The 18,176-nt window shown below is 42.6% G+C and overlaps 2 protein-coding genes across 3 annotated transcripts in view; one reads left to right on the top strand and one right to left on the bottom strand.

The window, feature by feature from the left end:
- ACOT13 (acyl-CoA thioesterase 13) overlaps window positions 1–18,176 on the top strand; it is a 36,788-nt gene that overhangs the window by 10,433 nt on the left and 8,179 nt on the right. The window lies entirely within an intron of this gene.
- LOC105526708 (signal recognition particle 9 kDa protein-like) lies at window positions 3,425–4,890 on the bottom strand. The gene has a single exon (XM_011962788.1). It carries the CDS (start codon window positions 4,779–4,781, stop codon window positions 4,521–4,523), a length of 261 nt encoding a protein of 86 aa, XP_011818178.1. The 5' UTR covers window positions 4,782–4,890; the 3' UTR covers window positions 3,425–4,520.

Consider the following 18,176-nt stretch of genomic DNA (forward strand, 5'->3'; position numbering starts at 1 on the left):
TTTTTTTTTTTTTTTTTAGGAGCAAAACTGCAAGTTTATTTTTGGTCACCTAGCTTCAAGGAAGAAGGTGGATAGGGAGAGGTCTGTTGGCCTCCGGCAAAGGAGGCCTACAGAGTCCCCCCGGTGGGGCTCTCAGACGGAGTTCCTGCAGTCCCGACATCCCGACAGGAGTGGGGCTGGGAAGTCCGCGTGGGACCCTGGCCGAGAGCGGCTTTTCTAGGAGTGGAAGGGCAATAGGCAGGGCACGGGCGTGTCAGGGGGCGTTCCGCAGGTGCGACCAGGTAAATTTTGGTCTCTTCGGATTGACGTCACCTGGCGCATGCCCAGTTGGTCTGCACCTTCCCTGGGCACTGGCTGAATTTTCGCGCGTGTGGGAAAAGTTGGTGAAGAAGAACCCGGAAGTGCGCCATCCTGCCTCCGTTCATCCAAACAGTCCAACCTTTTATTGATAATAGTGATAAAGGGGTGCCATGGTCTGTCTGGCTACTTCCTGCTGTTAAGGGGCGTTGTTAAGGTCGGGGCCCGCTACCAGGAGAGTTACCTGCGGCTCGGCGAGAGTGATGGGGGTCCCTGAGTCTCGGCACCTTCAGTTGTCGTCGTCCAGATGTAGGAGCTGGAAGGAGCTCCCAGGATCCTGGGAAAGGGGGTCACGTGGAGGCGCGGCACCTGTTCTCAGGGTGGGGCAATCAGACTTCCAGTGTTCTCCCTGGTGGCAAGCAGGGCAGGGGGTTGCTGGTGGACGAGGGTTAGAACATTCACTGGCCCAGTGTCCTGATGCCTTGCAGTTATAGCAAGGCTGCGTTGGGGCTCAGGGACCTTGCGGACACCTGTTGGCATAGTGTCCTGCCTTGCCGCACTTATAGCAGGCAGGCTCCTTTTGCAGCCTTGGAGTCTGCGGAGTATGTGCTCTCTGGCCTGGGGTTACAACTGGGCTGTAAAGCCGCTGCTAGGAGCTGGCTACCAGTCGAGGAGCAAGGAGGAGGAATCTGGGCAGGAAGGGAGGGGGTGGGGAGAGCGGGGAGAGAAGGAGGAGTATAGGGCAGATCGGGACGAGAGCGAAAGGCCCAAAAGCCTTGTATGTAATTAGTTTCAGACCACTTGCCTAGCCGCTGGCAGAAATTGCTGAGGTCGATCACGCCACAGTGGAAAGGAAAATTAACCGCTTCCTCCTAAGGTCTTGTTCAAGCTGCAAGGTTTTTAAATTGGCTAGGAGGCACCCTAAGGGGGTGCTCTTTGGAAATTTGGACTGGGGGTTTCCCGTTTGTTTCCTCTTTACTTACACAGTGGACACAATGGAAATGGAAGTGGATCTCTGCCTGGCTTAAAAGCATCCTTTGGAACCAGCAGAGACAGACTGGAGGCTCATGGAGCCAAAGTGAAGATTACCTTCAGGCAGACGTCTCCGTCCTGAACAGGTCTCCCGAGCCACTTGGTGGCTCAAAAGTGGGACTCGGACCTGCGCAGGATTTCTGGCCGAGGGAGGTAAAGAGGAGACAAGGGCACTTACCCCAGAGAGGCCGGTGCTCTTTGGAAATTTGGACTGGGGGTTTCCCTTTTATTTCCTCTTTACTTACACAATGGACACAATGGAAATGGAAGTGGATCTCTGCCTGGTTTCAAAGCGTCCTTTGGAACCAGCAGAGACAGACTGGAGGCTCATGAAGCCAAAGTGGAGATTACCTTCAGGCAGACGTCTCTGTCCTGAACGGGTCTCCCGAGCCACTTGGTGGCTCAAAAGTGGGCCTCGGACCTGCGCAGGATTTTTGGCTGAGGGTGGTAAAGAGGAGACAAGGGCACTTACCCCAGAGAGGCCGTGAGAGTGAGGGAAGCGTGTCTCAGGTCCTGGTCCGTCTGGGTGTGGGAGCAGGAGGCGGTTCCTCAACCCCTAGAGGCCTGAGGAGGGGTCTCCTCCCACGTCTTCGGCACCAACTGATTTGTTTTTCTAAGACCAGCCGAGCGGGCACAAAAAGAACCAGCGAGTAGGCAAGTGTAGGAGCAAAACTGCAAGTTTATTTTTGGTCACCTAGCTTCAAGGAAGAAGGTGGATAGGGAGAGGTCTGTTGGCCTCCGGCAAAGGAGGCCGACAGAGTCCCCCCGGTGGGGCTCTCGGACGGAGTTCCTGCAGTCCCAACATCCTGACAGGAGTGGGGCTGGGAAGTCCGCCTTTTTTTTTTTTTTTTTTTGAGACAGAGTCTCCCTCTGTCGTCCAGGCTGGAATGCAGTGGTGTGATCTCGGCTCACTGTACCCTCCACCTCCCAGGTTCAAGTGATTCTCCTGTCTCAGCCTCCCAAGTTCAAGTGATTCTCCTGTCTCAGCCTCCCAAGTAGCTGGATTACAAGTGCCCACCACCACACCCGGCTACTTTTAGTATTTGTAGTAGAGATCGGGTTTCACCATGTTGGTCAGGCTAGTCTCAAACTCCTGACTTCAAGTGATCCTTCCGTCTCGCCTCCCAAAGTGCCGAGATTACAGGCATCAGCCACTGCACCTGGCCACCACTTTTAGTGTATGTGCTACCGAAGCAAGTACCTAGCCACTATTTTTAAAATGAATTTTAGTTGGGGATTTCTCTGCAAGGCCACTGCATGTCATGGGGGCTCAACCCCCAGACACTCCCACGAGGGCCCCAGTCACCCAGGGGCACCTTTTGGCTGGGAGGAGCAAACGCCTTTTCCTCTTCGGAGCTAAAAAAAACTCAGTCTCTCATTAACCTGTGAAAGCAACAGTTCAGCTCCTCACACAAATGTGCGCAGGCAAACCAAATTAAGATTAATTTTGGGAGAAAAAGCACTAGAGAAGACCCTTTCGAATGCATCTTTGAACTAGAATTAGGATCCTTAAACAACAACTTCCTAGGAGAGAAAAGAAAAAAAAAAAAAAAAGGTCAAGACCACTTCCTGTAAACTGCTCAGCCAACCCTAACTTTGTAGCTCTCGTCCACTATTATACAGGCCAAGGTCAAATCCTCTCATAAGGCAAAGTCATCTCAGGTACCTCAAAGCCAAAAAGATTATGTCATGCAATACAGAAAAACAGAGCCTAAGACATAAAAAGAATCTGCCCATGACTCTTGAATCTCCACAAAGGAAACAGAACACCCCAAAAGGGGGTGAGTGGCACCTTTCTTCTGAATTCTTTAAAGGAGTTCAAGTAATTAGAAGCCTTCTCTAGATTTTTTTTTTGGTACTGCAGATGGCAAAGTGGGAAGGGGGTATAGGGTAGACGAAAAGAAAATGAAAGAACAGTTATTTTTTTAAGGCAGGAAGCAAACACATAAACTAAACGTGTTTTTTTTTGTTCTCTCCTTTTTCTTTTGCAGCTGTGAGGTATTTTAGCCAAAATAGTGTTTGAAATGCTTGTTCCCCAGTACCATAAAGAAATAGCACTTGAATATTAATTTATTTAGTAAGGCCATTTTTTTTAATTTTATGTAATATTTTATTTACTGATCTCTCTGAAACATGCCAAAATTCATATAGCTAAGGGAACTTACCATGCTAAAATGTTCAACATGACAAATTTATACAAAACATATTTCAATGTAGTGCCTTCATTTCATTCTTGGGAACCAACATTACATTTAGGTGGTGAAATTTAGGGTACAAATATAATTATCAAATAATAATATACTTCTAGTTTACCGGAAAACATTAACAGTTGTGACAGTCACACCTAACACCTTGGTTAGAGAAAACAGGCAAGAGTGTCACAGAAGTATGCAAGATTTGACAGTTCAACTAATCCATAGCCTTTCTGAGAAACTACAGATGGAAAATATGTAGTAAATATTTCTGTAATATGGTGGTTTCACTACATTATAGTTATCATTCCATTCATGCACTCAAATAACTGCTGCTTCTGATCACTGAAAACTCGATTCAAAGTCATTGCTCAACAAGCTGATACTACAAATCCCATATATTGAAAGGTAGTTTAAATGTGGAAATAAGGCAAAGCATACTTGTTAGTCACAACTACTTTTAGATATAATTGAGACTACACTGGTATACATAATTAGGTGCACCATATGCATAACAATGCATACTATGGTGTGGAGTTAATTCCAATTTCCACATTTTATATTTATTGGTCACAACAGCATACATTTTATGCTCCAAAAGAAATACATCGATCCAACAAAATGGTTATATTTAATGTTCTTTTAAAGATGAACTAAATTTAAGAAGAATTGTTTTTTTCTAATATCTCATTTTCAAATTACTGATACAAATTTGCCAGAGAAACAATTACATGTTTTACCTAACATCAAATAATCTGCAAAGTTTCCAAGACAGATGCATTTCTTGTTCAATTTCCAAAAGAAAATAAAGGCTTTCTAACTGAAAACATTTGCATCCCTAGCTCTCTAAAGTAAACATTAAAAAGAAAATTACAAAAAATGACCTCTAAGCTTCTGAATAGTCCACTTAGTTACATCAAGTACTTTCTGTCCCAACACTTTCTCTATTTCAAGATATTTACTTCCTAAGTACACGACAAAGTCTTCATTTCAAACCAGTCACTCAGTTTCCATGGTAACATTGCGGGATTCCTTGGCTACCATAAGTCGCATTAGTTGACTGTGGAATTTCTCAATCTTCTTTACATCTTGAGCTTGCTCTGTTTTATACACCAAACAAACTAAATCATCTGTTACTTTAACACACAAGTTCCCATCAGAATGCCTATATTTGAGAACCACACGTGCCTTCATAGGATCAGCGAGGTAAAGTTTCTGGGCAGCGCGGCTAAACTCCTCCCAGGTCTGGTACTGCGGCATCGTGGCCTGGAGTGGAAGAGTAAAGAGAACCAACGCCTCAGAACCCGGCCCGACAAACTACCTACCTCCGGGAGTCGCCAACCGAGGCAAGTCCCAGCAGCCCCAAGATGGCGGCGGCTCCTCGCACCAATGCCTCGCTCCATTCAGTAAGACCATTTTTACTTCCTACAGAAAGCGTACACTCACCAGCAGTTTTGCCACAAGAGTACACGGAACAAAGGAGACAGGGTCATTTATAACCTGACGCATCCACCCGACTGCCGTGTCCGGTTTCCCTTGGACCTCACATTCTGTATTTGTCCCAATTGGCTAGCAACTTAGAACTTTTTAAAAGGCAAAGGTAGAGCAGAACAAAGGAAGGAGGAAGTAACTTGTGGAATGCTGAAAAAGGTAAAAACACTTTTAAATAAGGAAGAGGAACAGGCTATGACCTAATGCTTGCTTGGACCAGTATAAGCATGCCAGGGCACATATTTAGAAGCACAGGTCTTTGAATAAATTTTTCTTCTAAGAGAAGTTACTCTTGGCCGGGCGTGGTGGCTCAAGCCTGTAATCCCAGCACTTTGGGAGGCTGAGATGGGCGGATCACAAGGTCAGCAGATCGAGACCATTCTGGCTAACACGGTGAAACCCCGTCTCTACTAAAAAATACAAAAAACTAGCCAGGCGAGGTGGCGGGCGCCTGTAGTCCCAGCTACTTGGGAGGCTGAGGCAGGAGAATGGCGTAAACCTGGGAGGCGGAGCTTGCAGTGAGCTGAGATCTGGCCACTGCACTCCAGCCTGGGCGACAGAGCAAGACTCTGTCTAAAAAAAAAAAAAAAAAAAAAAAAAAAAGAGAAGTTACTCTTTATTCCTAATTGGATGGGGAGGAAAGTCTTTGAAGAGGAACCTCTACTTTACTTTTTACAATATTGCCCCTCTTTTTTATTTCATAATTCCTCTTCAAACTTGTTTAATATGTTTTGACTTAATTGCTTTGTTTGTCCTTCTAAAAGAAGTAACTTTTTTTTTTTTAATACAGTGGAGGAGAGTTAGGAGTTAACTCTGTAAGAGTGACAGAGACAAGTTTTTGTATAAAACTTTGAAGGCAGGGAATAATATAACAGTCTACAGCAATAATAAGAGCGAATGAGGTGAGAATTGAAGTTATTTATTTTTTTTAATTTATAGTTACCTACCAGAACAACGTGCATTTAAATTTTGCAGCTATTTGATTTTGTGCTTTAAACTTACTTGGCACTTCTCACAGGACCTTAATAACATTTGTGTAAACCTGAGGATTAAAGGACTCAAGGAGTTTCCTTTGGCCTGCAGTGTGTTGTTTTTACCTTTTTAGGTTGATGAAATGCCAGGGTTAAGGGGATAACCAAGTGGTTTAGAGCACAAGTACTGCTCCAATTATTTGGCAGTGTCCAGTAAAGGTCCTCCACAGTACCACTATATATTTGCTTGGGGATGGCTAGGCATGGACTGATGGACGAGCTCTTGGAAAGGCTTGAGCTTCTTGTATCTTTTTATGTTTTCAAGGAGCACCACATTTTCCTCCTGCTGTGAGAGGCACAAAGTAAACTTGGCATTTAGAAATGGAAGCGGTATTGCCCTCAGGGGCTGACCCACAGGGTGTTGAATTTTAGGAAATAGCAGAGAGAGCTTAGTATGATGGATTATCCCAAGCAGTGTGATTTTGAAAGAGCCACCATACAGTCCTGAAGGGGGCCTGCCCCTCCATACCTGTGAGTATGTCTCACAAGGTGGAGACAAGAGACTGAGAAAAGAAATAAGACACAGAGACAAAGTATAGAGGAAGAAAAGTGGGCCTAGGGGACTGGCACTCAGCATACGGAGGACCTGCACCGGCACTGATCTCTGAGTTCCCTCAGTATTTATTGATCACTATCGTTACCATCTCTGTGAGGGGGATGTGGCAGGACTATAGGATAATGGTGGGAGAGGGTCAGCAGGAAAACGTGAGCAAAGGACTCTGTGTCATAAATAAGTTTAAGGAAAGGTGCTGTGCCTGGATGTGCACGTAGGCCAGATTTATGTTTGACTTTATATAAGCATCTCAGTGCAGTAAAGAGCAGTATTGCCGCCAGCATGTCTCACCTCCAGCCATAAGGCAGTTTTCTCCTATCTCAGTAAACAGAATGTATGATCAGGTTTTACACCAAGACATTCCATTCCCAGGGACAAGCAGGAGACAGATGCCTTCCTCTTAACTGCAGAGAGGCCGCCTTCTTTCACTAATCCTCCTCAGCACAGACCCTTTACGGGTGTCGGGCTAGGGGACTGTCAGGTCTTTCCCTTCCCACGAGGCCATATCTCAGGCTGTCTCAGTGGGGAGAAACCTTGGACAATACCCAGGCTTTCTTGGGCAGAGGTCTGTGTGGCCTTCCGCGTGCATTGTGTCCCTGGGTACTCAATACTGGAGAATGGCGATGGCTTTTACCAAGCATACTGCCTGCAAACACAATTTTAACAAAGCACATCCTACACAACCCTAAATCCATTAAACCTTGAGTCAACACAGCACATGTTTCTGTGAGCACAGGGTTGGGGCTAGGGTTACAGATTAATAGCATCGCAAGGCAGAATAATTTTTCTTAGTACAGATCCAAATGGAGTTTCTTATGTCTTCCTTTTTCTACATAGACACAATAACAGTCTGATCTCTTTTTCTTTCCCCTACACAGTCCATATCTGGTCAAAGAGGAGACCATCTGAGTGGAAAGGAAATAATTTGGGCCTCTGGCCTACCATGCGTACAAGCATAATAATCGCTTTTATTTAAAGTGCAAATGGATTATTTAATCCATTTCAGCCAGGCATTTGCATCTTGATATTTTGTCTTGATGGCTAAGGTCTGTCTTAGATCTCTTATTTTTAAAATAGACAACCTAGTTTTATTAGATGTAGGAGCAACTGGTGTGGGATCCAGAACTGAGGCTACTGAAGAAGGGGGAGATGGGGGAAAAATGTGTATTTTAAAAATACCTAGGGGGTCTTTTCCATTTATGTCAATCCCCATACCACAGAAGCAACTAAGGGCAGGTCTAGAGTTAGTTAAGGTGGACGTGGTGATAAAGAGAAGGACAGGGTTATATTGATAAGGCTGACAGTTAGAAGGGGTAGTCCTTTTAGTGAAATAGATGAGGGGTTTTAGATCTGCACAAACCTTTTTCGTGAAAGTCAACTTTGCTTCTAAGGAGTTTAAGGGACGTAGTCCCATTTACTACAAGGTTGCCAGGCTGTAGGAGCAGAAAATTGACGTTTTTTCTGCAGGTCATTACAACAATGAGTGCTAGGGGTAACTGTGTCAATTAGAGGGCTGGGACATAAATGTTTGTGTGAAAAGGCTAGCTGTTGCTGATCTTTCACATTTCCACAAGGTATGACAGAGCAAGCATTAAAGGCAACGGTTTGAGGTGAGTCAGACTTAGTTACAAAGGAGCTAGTAACAGAACAAGGAAAGGAAAGGAAGCAATATAGAAGGTATATGAAAATTAAGCTTTCTTTAACTGAGTAGGATTTGATTCTAGTATAGTAACCAGTGATTCTGAGAGGAAGATGTTTTCTTGACTCGAGTATGGTGGTCCATTTTTTTCTCGGCTATGCGGATGGCAGTCTCAGTGGTTAATAGCATAAAATAGGGTTCTTCCTAGGCTGGCTTGAGTTTCTTTTTCTTTCTGTCTTTTGATTAGGATGTGGTTTTCAGGCTGGTGCTGGTGTACTGGAAATTCTAAAAGACGTTTAGTTCCAAGGGAAGGGAAAGTAGAAAATACATTAAGTATATAATTTCTGCTGCATATCCTGGGGCTTGGGCTTGAGGCCTCATGGTGATGCCCCTTGCTCTATTCCCACTCAGCGCCGCCTAGGGGACGCTGCGGCCCTGCCCCCTTTTAATGTTTGGCCTTCTTGTGGCCTTCACCGCCCCTGTGCGCCGTGGCCTTGGGGATAAGGGGCCTTGTGACTTATTTGGCTGCCTTTAGGCCTTAAGAAAGCCAAACACCATTTGATATTTGACAATGTTTTTGTATGAGTTTATGCCAGATAAGTTAAAATTTACCTTTATATTAACGTGCTATTAATGTTAAATATAATTTTAATAAAATCTTGTCGACATTATTTACTGAATTTTAATGTCTGACGATAAGGTAAGACTTTTATAGACTCTTTTTAACTTTTTATAATTTTTGTTGAAGAGCAGGTTAGTGCTTTAAGAAAAATCTATTGTGCTTTTATTTTAACGTCCAGTTCACAGAAAAACTGGATGACACCCCTTTAACTTTAGCCAATATGTTTACACACAGAATTTTCTTTATAATTAACATTTTAAAACTTGCTTAAACCTTTAAAAGAAAAAAAAATTTTTTCGCCTTTAACGTAGGTAAAAATCCATATTATGCCTCCTTACAATCCTGTTATTAAAAGTATATTTTATTTTTCTTACATATCTTGTACATGAACTGCTTTTTAAAATAATTTTACATTCAGAAGGCCTAATTACTTTTAAATTATACAGTATTTCTTGCATAAATAACCTTTTATAGCTTTTCTTATGATTTTCACAGACAATCTTCAACATGTCTTAACTTTCTGCCTTCCTTTCACACTATTTCTTTTTCTACTTTCACCCTCTGTGTCTTCCTTTGATTTCTGTCTCTTCCAGTTTCTCTTACTTACTCTTTCCCTCTATTTCTCTGTCTCTCTCTCTCTCTCATTTGCACTCTATTTTCCCCTCTGTCATCCTGTTTCCCTTTCTTTTCCCAAATTCTCCCACTCCTGCTGCCAAGAAGGGGGCCATCAGAGGTACTGTTTACAAAAAGAGTTTCATGAATAGGTAAGTTCAGGAAACACTGATGTATCCTTTTTTAAAAAATTTAGTAAAATACACATAACATAAAATGTAATACCTGTGTTAGTCCATTTGCGTTGCTATAAAGGAATACCTGAGACTGGGTAATTTATAAAGAAAAGAGTATTATTTTGACTCACAATTCTGCAGGCTGTACAAGAAGTGGGGTGCTTGCTTCTGGATGAGGGCCTCGGGAAGCTTACAATCATGTCTGAAAGCAGAGTGCGAGCAGGTGCGTCAGATGGCAAGCGAGAGGGAGTGCCACACTCTTTTTTTTTTCTATTCTTTTTTTTTTTTTTTTTGAGACGGAGTCTCGCTCTGTCACCCGGGCTGGAGTGCAGTGGCGCGATCTCAGCTCACTGCAAGCTCCGCCTCCCGGGTTCACGCCATTCTCCTGCCTCAGCTTCCCGAGTAGCTGGGACTACAGGCGCCCGCCACCTCGCCCGGCTAGTTTTTTCTATTTTTTAGTAGAGACGGGGTTTCACCATGTTAGCCAGGATGGTCTCGATCTCCTGACCTCGTGATCCGCCCGTCTCAGCCTCCCAAAGTGCTGGGATTACAGGCTTGAGCCACCGCGCCCGGCCTCTATTGTTTTTCTTTTCTTTTCTTTCTTTTTTTCTTTCTTTCTCTCTCTCCTTTCTTTCTCTTACTCTTTCTGTCGTTTCTTCTCTCTTTCTCTTTTCTCTCTTCTCTTCTTTTCTTTTTTCTTACAGGATCTCACCCTGTCACCCAGGCCAGAGTACAGTGGCACATTCACAGCTCACTGCAGCCTCAGCCTCCTGGACTCAAGCAATCCTCCTTGCCTCTCAGCGTCCCATGTAGCTGGGACCACAGGAGCGCGCCACCACATCCAGCTAATTTTAAAAATTTTTTGTAAAAACAGGCCTCACTTTGTTGCTTAGGCTGCTACACTCTTTTAAACAATCAGATCTTGCATGAGCAAGAAGGGCTCCAAGCCATTTGTGAGAGATCTATCCCCATTACCCAAACACCTCTCACTAGGCCCTACCTCAGCATTAGGGATCACATTTCAACATGAGATTTGGAGGAAACACACACCATCTTAGCCATTTCTAAGTGTACAGTTTTGTAATATTAATTACATCCTCATTGTTTTGCACCACTATGCATCTCCAGAAACTCTTTCCATCTTGCAAAACTGGAACTACGACCCATTAAAAAATAACTCTCCATTTCTCCTTGCCCCCAGCTCTGGCTACCACCATTCTACTTTCTGTCTCCATGAACTGACTACTCTAGGTACTTCATGTAAGTGAAGATATTGTATCCCTTTTACATATTAAAACTTTTGAGTAGTTCTGCAGTAAATAAATATGCTTAACATTATCGTGTTTAAGTTATTCGCCATTGAAACTTTCCTCTCACAGTAACACATGTGGAGGAACATACATTGGGAATATCAACTGATAGGCACTGTGCTAGGATCCAGAAATACCATGTGGAGTCCAACAGACATAGAAATAAGGAGTGGAATTCCAAAGGAAGGCAAAGTGTAAAGTCATCTTTATGGAAATGAGTGATGAAGGTGAATACCTAAATGAGATGTCAAGAGGAGGAACACACTGGAGAGAAGCAGTAAAGATTTAGGACTGAACCTTAAAGACATATAGGCTTGAGAGACAGCAAGCATGTAAAGAAGACAGAAATGGTTAGAAAGGTAAGAATAGATCTTTTTTTTTTGAGACAGAGTCTCACTTTGTTGCCTAGGCTGGAGTGCAATGACACAATCTCGGCTCACTGCAACCTCTGCCTCTCAGGTTCAAGCATTTCTCCTGCTTCAGCCTCCATAGCAGCTGGGATTACAGGCATGTACCACCATGCCTGGCTAATTTTTGTATTTTAGTAGAGACGGGGTTTCACCATGTTGGCCAGGCTGGTCTCAAACTCCTAACCTCAAGTGATCCTCCTGCCTCAGCCTCCCAAAGTGCTAGGATTATAGGCGTGAGCCACCACGCCCAGCCAGAAGAATAGATCTTATACTTACTATTAATAGAAGAACTTACAGATTTTGGACTGACTACAAAAGGGCAGTGATATTCAAAATTTATCAACATGATATGCCAATAGATATTTTCAAGTTCACTGGTCATTAAAACTGTCTTATGTATAAGCAGTACCCAAGACAAAATAAGGCATATTTTTTTTCAAAGATCTATGTACAAAAAAATTTGTTGCAGCATTATTTGTGATATCAAAAGTGGGAAATAGCTGGGCAGAGTGGCTCATACCTGTAATTCCAACACTTTGGGAGGCGAACGCAGTAGGAGAGCTTGAGCCCAGGAGTTTGAGACCAGCCTAGGCAACAAAATGAGACCCCGACTCTACAAAAAATTTTAAAAATTAACCAGGTGTGGTGGTGTGTGCCTGTGGCCCCAGCTGCACAGGAGGCTAAGGTGAGAGGAACCCTTGAACCCAGGAGGTCGAGGCTGCATTGAGCTATGGTAATGCCACTGCACTCCAGCCTGGGCAACAAAGTGAGACCCTGTCTCAAAAAAAAAAAAAAAAAAATTGTCTGAGGGGAAATAACCTAAATGTCCAACCATGGGAGAATTAGTAAAAGAAATCACAGTAACTGCATGTGACTGAGTCTTGTGTTACTATAAGTCACATCTTAACAATGATTTACTAACAGGAGCGTGTCATTAAATGTTGTGCACAACCTTAAAAAGAACTTTCAGGCCGGGCGCGGTGGCTCAAGCCTGTAATCCCAGCACTTTGGGAGGCCGAGACGGGCGGATCACGAGGTCAGGAGATCAAGACCTTCCTGGCTAACACGGTGAAACCCCGTCTCTACTAAAAAATACAAAAAAACTAGCCAGGCGAGGTGGCGGGCGCCTGTAGTCCCAGCTACTTGGGAGGCTGAGGCAGGAGAATGGCATAAACCCGGGAGGCGGAGCTTGCAGTGAGCTGAGATCCGGCCACTGCACCCCAGCCTGGGCCACAGAGCGAGACTCCGTCTCAAAAAAAAAAAAAAGAACTTTCAATCGTTTATTTTTAAAAACATGTACATAGCACTGTGTGTCAGGCAGTATGCACTTTGTTCATCTGAACTCATCTTTTTATGGCAAGAGATACAATAAAAGTCAAAATACAACAGTCTGGAATTTCACCATATGAATTGGTGTTAAAATTTGATAGGTAAAAAGAACTGTAGAGACAGACTGTAATAGGTAAGTAGGCACAAAAGACATAAAGAGGCTGTTCACAGAAAAAAGGCAATAAATATTAAAGGATGCTTAAAAGCACTGTGAGTCTGGCTAATGCTAGTTAAAACCATGAGATACTATGTTTTGCTTGTCAGAGTGTAAAAATTAAGGTAATATGCATTATTGTTAACCAATGAGGAAACAACATATTCATTACTGTTGGAAAATCTGGCAGATCTGTTAAATTTAAAATATGGCTGGACGCGGTGGCTCACACCTGTAATCCCTTTGGATTTTGGGATTTGGGAGGCCGAGGAGGGCGGATCACTAGAAGTCAGGAGTTCGAGACCAGCCCGGCCAACATGGTGAAACCTCATCTCTACTAAAAATGCAAAAATTAGCCAGGCATGGTGGTAGTGTCTGTAGTCCCAACTACTCAGGAGACTGAGGCAGAAGAATTGTTTGAACCCGGGAGGTGGAGGCTATAATGAGCTGAGATCGCACCACTGCACTCCAGCCTGGGCAACAAGAAAAAGACTGTCTCAAAAAAACAAAAAATAAAAAAAAAAAAACAAAAACTTTAAAATATATACTGTTAAATACTCTTATACCCAGCTATCTAATTTTGTCAATCTATCCTATACAAATAAAGCATCTTTGTGATGGTAAAAAAAATATAGAAATAACACATATTTTAAGAAATAGCTTGACAAATTCTACTATATTCATAGTAGGGAATACCACAGAGCTATTGAAAGAGATCTCTATACATTGGGCTGGAGGCTGCGCATGGTGTCGTGCCTTCTCTTTTTGGGTCACTTAATAAGCCCAGGAGTTTGAGTCCAGCCTGGGCAAAATAGAGAGACTCCATCTCTAAAAAAAATTAAAAACAAATAAATTGAGCTAGAGAAATGACTGTGATACATTGGGAAGAGAAAAAGGAAAGCTGCCAAGTAATGTATGTAATATCCCATTTTTGTAATTGAATAAAAGGTAAGAAAAATACCCTTTAAAAAATTGTATACCCTGTGTGTATATGAGTAAGCCTAGGGAATGGTATAGAATGATATTCAGCACTGAAAGGGTAGTAGGTAGGAAATTGTACTTTTATACTGCTTTACATATGTAAAATGAATGTTTTTATTTTTATAATTAAAAATTTAATAAAAACAGTAAGATGACTCAGAGATAGGATTTTTTTTTTTTTTTTTTTTTTTTTTTAAGACGGAATCTTGCTTTGTCGTCCAGGCTGAAGTGCAGTGGCTGGATCTCAGCTCACTGCAAGCTCCGCCTCCCGGGTTCATGCCATTCTCCTGCCTCAGCCTCCCGAGTAGCTGGGACTACAGGCGCCCGCCACCTCGCCCGGCTAATTTTTTTTTGTACTTTTTTAGTAGACATGGGGTTTCACGGTGTTAGCCAGGATGGTCTCGATCTCCTGACCTCGTGATCTGCCCGTCTCGGCCTCCCAAAGTGCTGGGATTACAGGCTTGAGCCACCGCGCCCAGCCCAGAGATAGGATTTAAGGAATCAACATGTATATTTCACAACATACAATTTGTGAAATAATGAACTCAAGAGTTATTCATATTGTAGGGGAAAGGAACGTGGCATAAACTCACAGCAAATATAACTATTTTGTAAAATTATAATTTTAGCAGTAGTGAATTGGATGACCAATTTCAAGAGAAATGATGAATACATTTTCTCTGCCATGGAAGATAGTCAAGATTTAATTCTTTCTTTGTAGATTCTCTGAGCTACTGCTGAATTAAAAACAGAACACTGAAGAAAAACTGTAGTTTTTACTTGACCATCCTAAGAGTTCCAGGACTTTGTAGCATACAAAGTGAACAGGGATGATTTAAACTTCTTTGTGCCTATTTTGTTTTGTATGACAAATGGGCTATTCCCCTGGCCTTGGTTTGCCATATTTGCATTCCTTCAGCGCATCATCCCCTCCTGGGAACTACCGTACTAGATTCCAAACTGAAGCTCAGTTGCAAAAATTCTACACAATTTGTGCTTTCCCTCTTTAAAGGAGAGCTGGAAGTGTGAACAAACATTTCCCAAATCCTCAATCTATGGAAGACAGGATAAGAAAGGCTCCTTCCCTATCAGCCCACTTTTTCCAGGTTCAAGGCAGTAGACAACCTGTATATGAGAGAGGTCTTGCCAATGAGATCCATGTGATAGAGGCCTTCAGAGCACCTACCTTTATAGGCATTCCAGAATGATTAAATAAAATCTGCCACTTAGCCTTTGGGGAAGAAAAATATAGTGATTTTTTTTAATCATTAAACTTTGTTTTAGTGGGATAGTAATTGTTTTTATTCTTTGGTAGCATATCTGTCACCACCACCACTATTTCAATGAACAAAAGCAGGGTTACTTAAGCTTAGCTAATTAACCTTCAGGGAATATTTAATTTAATTCCTGTTTGCTCTTTCTTCCCTAGGGCTTTGTTTTGCTTTCCATGGCATTAGTTTAGCAACTCTTGTTATTTTTGGCATTCTCTTATAACCCTTGCTGTTTTGTACACTCCCTGAGGACTAGGGCTCTTTGGATCCTCTACCCTTGCCCCATTTGCCTGCCATTTTCACTCATCCTTCAAGTCCTTTGCAGGTGACACCTGCTACCTCTGAGAAGCAGCCCCGAATGTGTTCCTCTGATCTACTTCTACACCATGACTAACTTTTGTTATAGAACTTTCTGTATATTATTGAAAATATCTGCTGATTTGTTTGTCTTCCCTCTATACTTTTTCCTTGGGAGCAAGTCCATATGCTTAATAATCATTTGTCAAAGGGAACTTTAGTGCCTAGTGGAAGGTGCCCAGTCGAATGCCTTTTACATAGAATATTCTCCCTATAGTTTATTCAGTTAGTTGCTGAAGCCACTAAATATTGGGCATATTGTTACAGAATGCTCCTCGTTGACCTTCAAGTTTTAGTGTATTCATTCATTCAACAAATATTTGGGTGCCTACTATGTGCCTACACCCTTACTGAGCCAAAGACATACATTCCTTTAGGAAAGAATGTATGTTAGCTACTAAAACATTGCTAGGTACTGGAGATACATCAGTGAACACAACTGACAAAAATCCCTGCACGCAATGGAAGTTCTATTTTAGTGGAGCAAATCAAACACTAAACAAAATAGGTAAAGGAAATACATAGTATGTTAGATGGTGATAATTGCTATAAAGGAAAATAAAGGTGGAAGATAGAGTATTGGTGCAGGAGAACTTAAATCCACCCCCCACCCTGCCCCAAGATGTATATTCCTGTAAGTTCTTTTTTTTAAGAAGTTCGATTTTAAATCTTACCTGGAAAGATATCACTGAAACAGTGACATTTCAATAAAGACCTGAGAAAGTCATGGATATTGAAGGAGAAGAGTGTTCCAGGAAGGGCAATAGAAAGTGTAAAGGCCCTCAGACTTTCCATTGCTGTGCTTTTCATTGTTTGAGGGCTGCATTAGAGAGGGTTTTAAGCAGACAAGTAACATAATTTGACTTCTACAGCTGCTCTTTGACTTACGATGGAGTCACATTGGGATAAGCCCATCATAAATTGAGATACTTTCAACTTAACAATAGTTTTATCTGAACATAAAGTCAAGGATCATGCTGAATGCGTATCACTTTTGCACTGTTGTTTTCTGTCAAGCACTGTTTATATTTTCAAAGGAGCACTCTTGTTGCTAATATTGAGACCAAACATGGGGGTGGTGGCAAGGGCAGAGATAGGGAGATAAATTGGAAGTCAACTGCAACAACTCAGGAGAGAAATATATCCTATATCCTTCTGAGTAAATCCAATATCAAGTCTGGTCTTTGAATGACTAGTTAAATCTAAGACTTAAGAGCCAGCAAGGAGACTGGGGAGTGGCTGGTAGAGTAGGAGGAAAGCCAGGAGGAGGTGGTGTCATGAGAGTTAAGGGAAGCCCAGGAAAAGTTCACGATGTCACCAAATGCTGAGAGGTCACTTAAGGAAGAGAGAGGCTGCCAAGGGTCCTTTGAGTTTTGTAGTTAGGTCATAGTTGACCTCAGCAATAGAAATAATTTTAAGAAAATATATGCCAAACTATACAAATGAAAATTTCTGTTTGATAATAGTTTTTATAATAAGGATGCAAATTAAAGTGTTGTTGTTATTTTGGGGATAGGGTCTCAGTCTTGTCACCCAAGCTGTAGTGCAGTGGCACGATCCCAGCTTACTGTAACCTTGACCTCTCGGGCTCAAGCGATGCTCCCCACCCCAGCTTCCCTGGGAGCTGGGACTACAGGCACATGCCACCATGCCTGGCTCATTGTTTAAAATTTTTATAGAGTTGAGTTCTTGCTGTGTTGCCCAGGCTGGTCTCAAACTCCTGGACTCAAGCAATCCTCCTGCCTCAGTCTCCCAAAATTAAAGTGTTTTGATCACCTGTGATATACCAGGCCTTGTCCTAATTTGAATTTTAATCTTAATTTTTACAAAACCCTATAAGGGCAGTACAGTACGTTATCTCTACAGATGGGGAAACCTCAGTTCAGGGTCTTGCCTAAGTCTGCTTCCAGAACCACTACTCTTAACCATTAAGTGGAAGTCACCTGTGTAATGAAGCTACTAGAACATACATTATAAAGCAGAAATGCTGGACTGATAACAGCAATATGGTTGAACCATGGTACTTTTATAGCATATACCTTTCTAGAGCCCCTTGAACATAAATGTCATCTGTGTTTGTTGCTGTTGCTACCCCATCACACTGCCACATCCTGTCTTTTTACCTCCTTTCCTGCTTATATGAAGGTGCATTCATATGCTGTCCTTAGAACGCCTGTCATCTGCAGTGTCACACAAAGTTAGCAACGTCCATCATCAGGGAAAATTGCTTGAAAACAGCCTTATTCACAAATATACACATAGAAAATTCTCATCCATTAAGACTCTGTTTTTCTCTATGCTTCTGTATAAGTCTTCTTTTTGGGGTGGCTCACATGTTTATGTACACAGATTTTCTCATACCCTAGGTCACACTCCTGTGCTTTAGGCCCATTACAGACACCCTTACTGAGCCAGAGACATACATTCCTTTATCTGTTTAGCAGAGGGAGTGGTGGTGAGTTGCACAGCAGCCAGCAGCAGTTACAGTGATGGCAGTGGCTTATTTATTTATCCCACTGCTCAGCAGAATGCAACTCTTTTAAAGACCAGAATGATCTGAAATGCCAAGGCTTAAAGAGAATTCTTGGTACTCAGCTTCATAAAGGACCATCTCAGTGATGAATAACAGCATCTTCACTGCTGTTATTAGGCAGCCTTCTCCCTATCTTTACTGAAAAAGTGAGGAAAGGAGAGACTCTGTGTCACGTGGAGTGTCTCT

This window comes from Colobus angolensis, unplaced genomic scaffold, assembly GCF_000951035.1.
Source record: "Colobus angolensis palliatus isolate OR3802 unplaced genomic scaffold, Cang.pa_1.0 Scaffold6, whole genome shotgun sequence".
NCBI classification, from domain to species: domain Eukaryota; kingdom Metazoa; phylum Chordata; class Mammalia; order Primates; family Cercopithecidae; genus Colobus; species Colobus angolensis.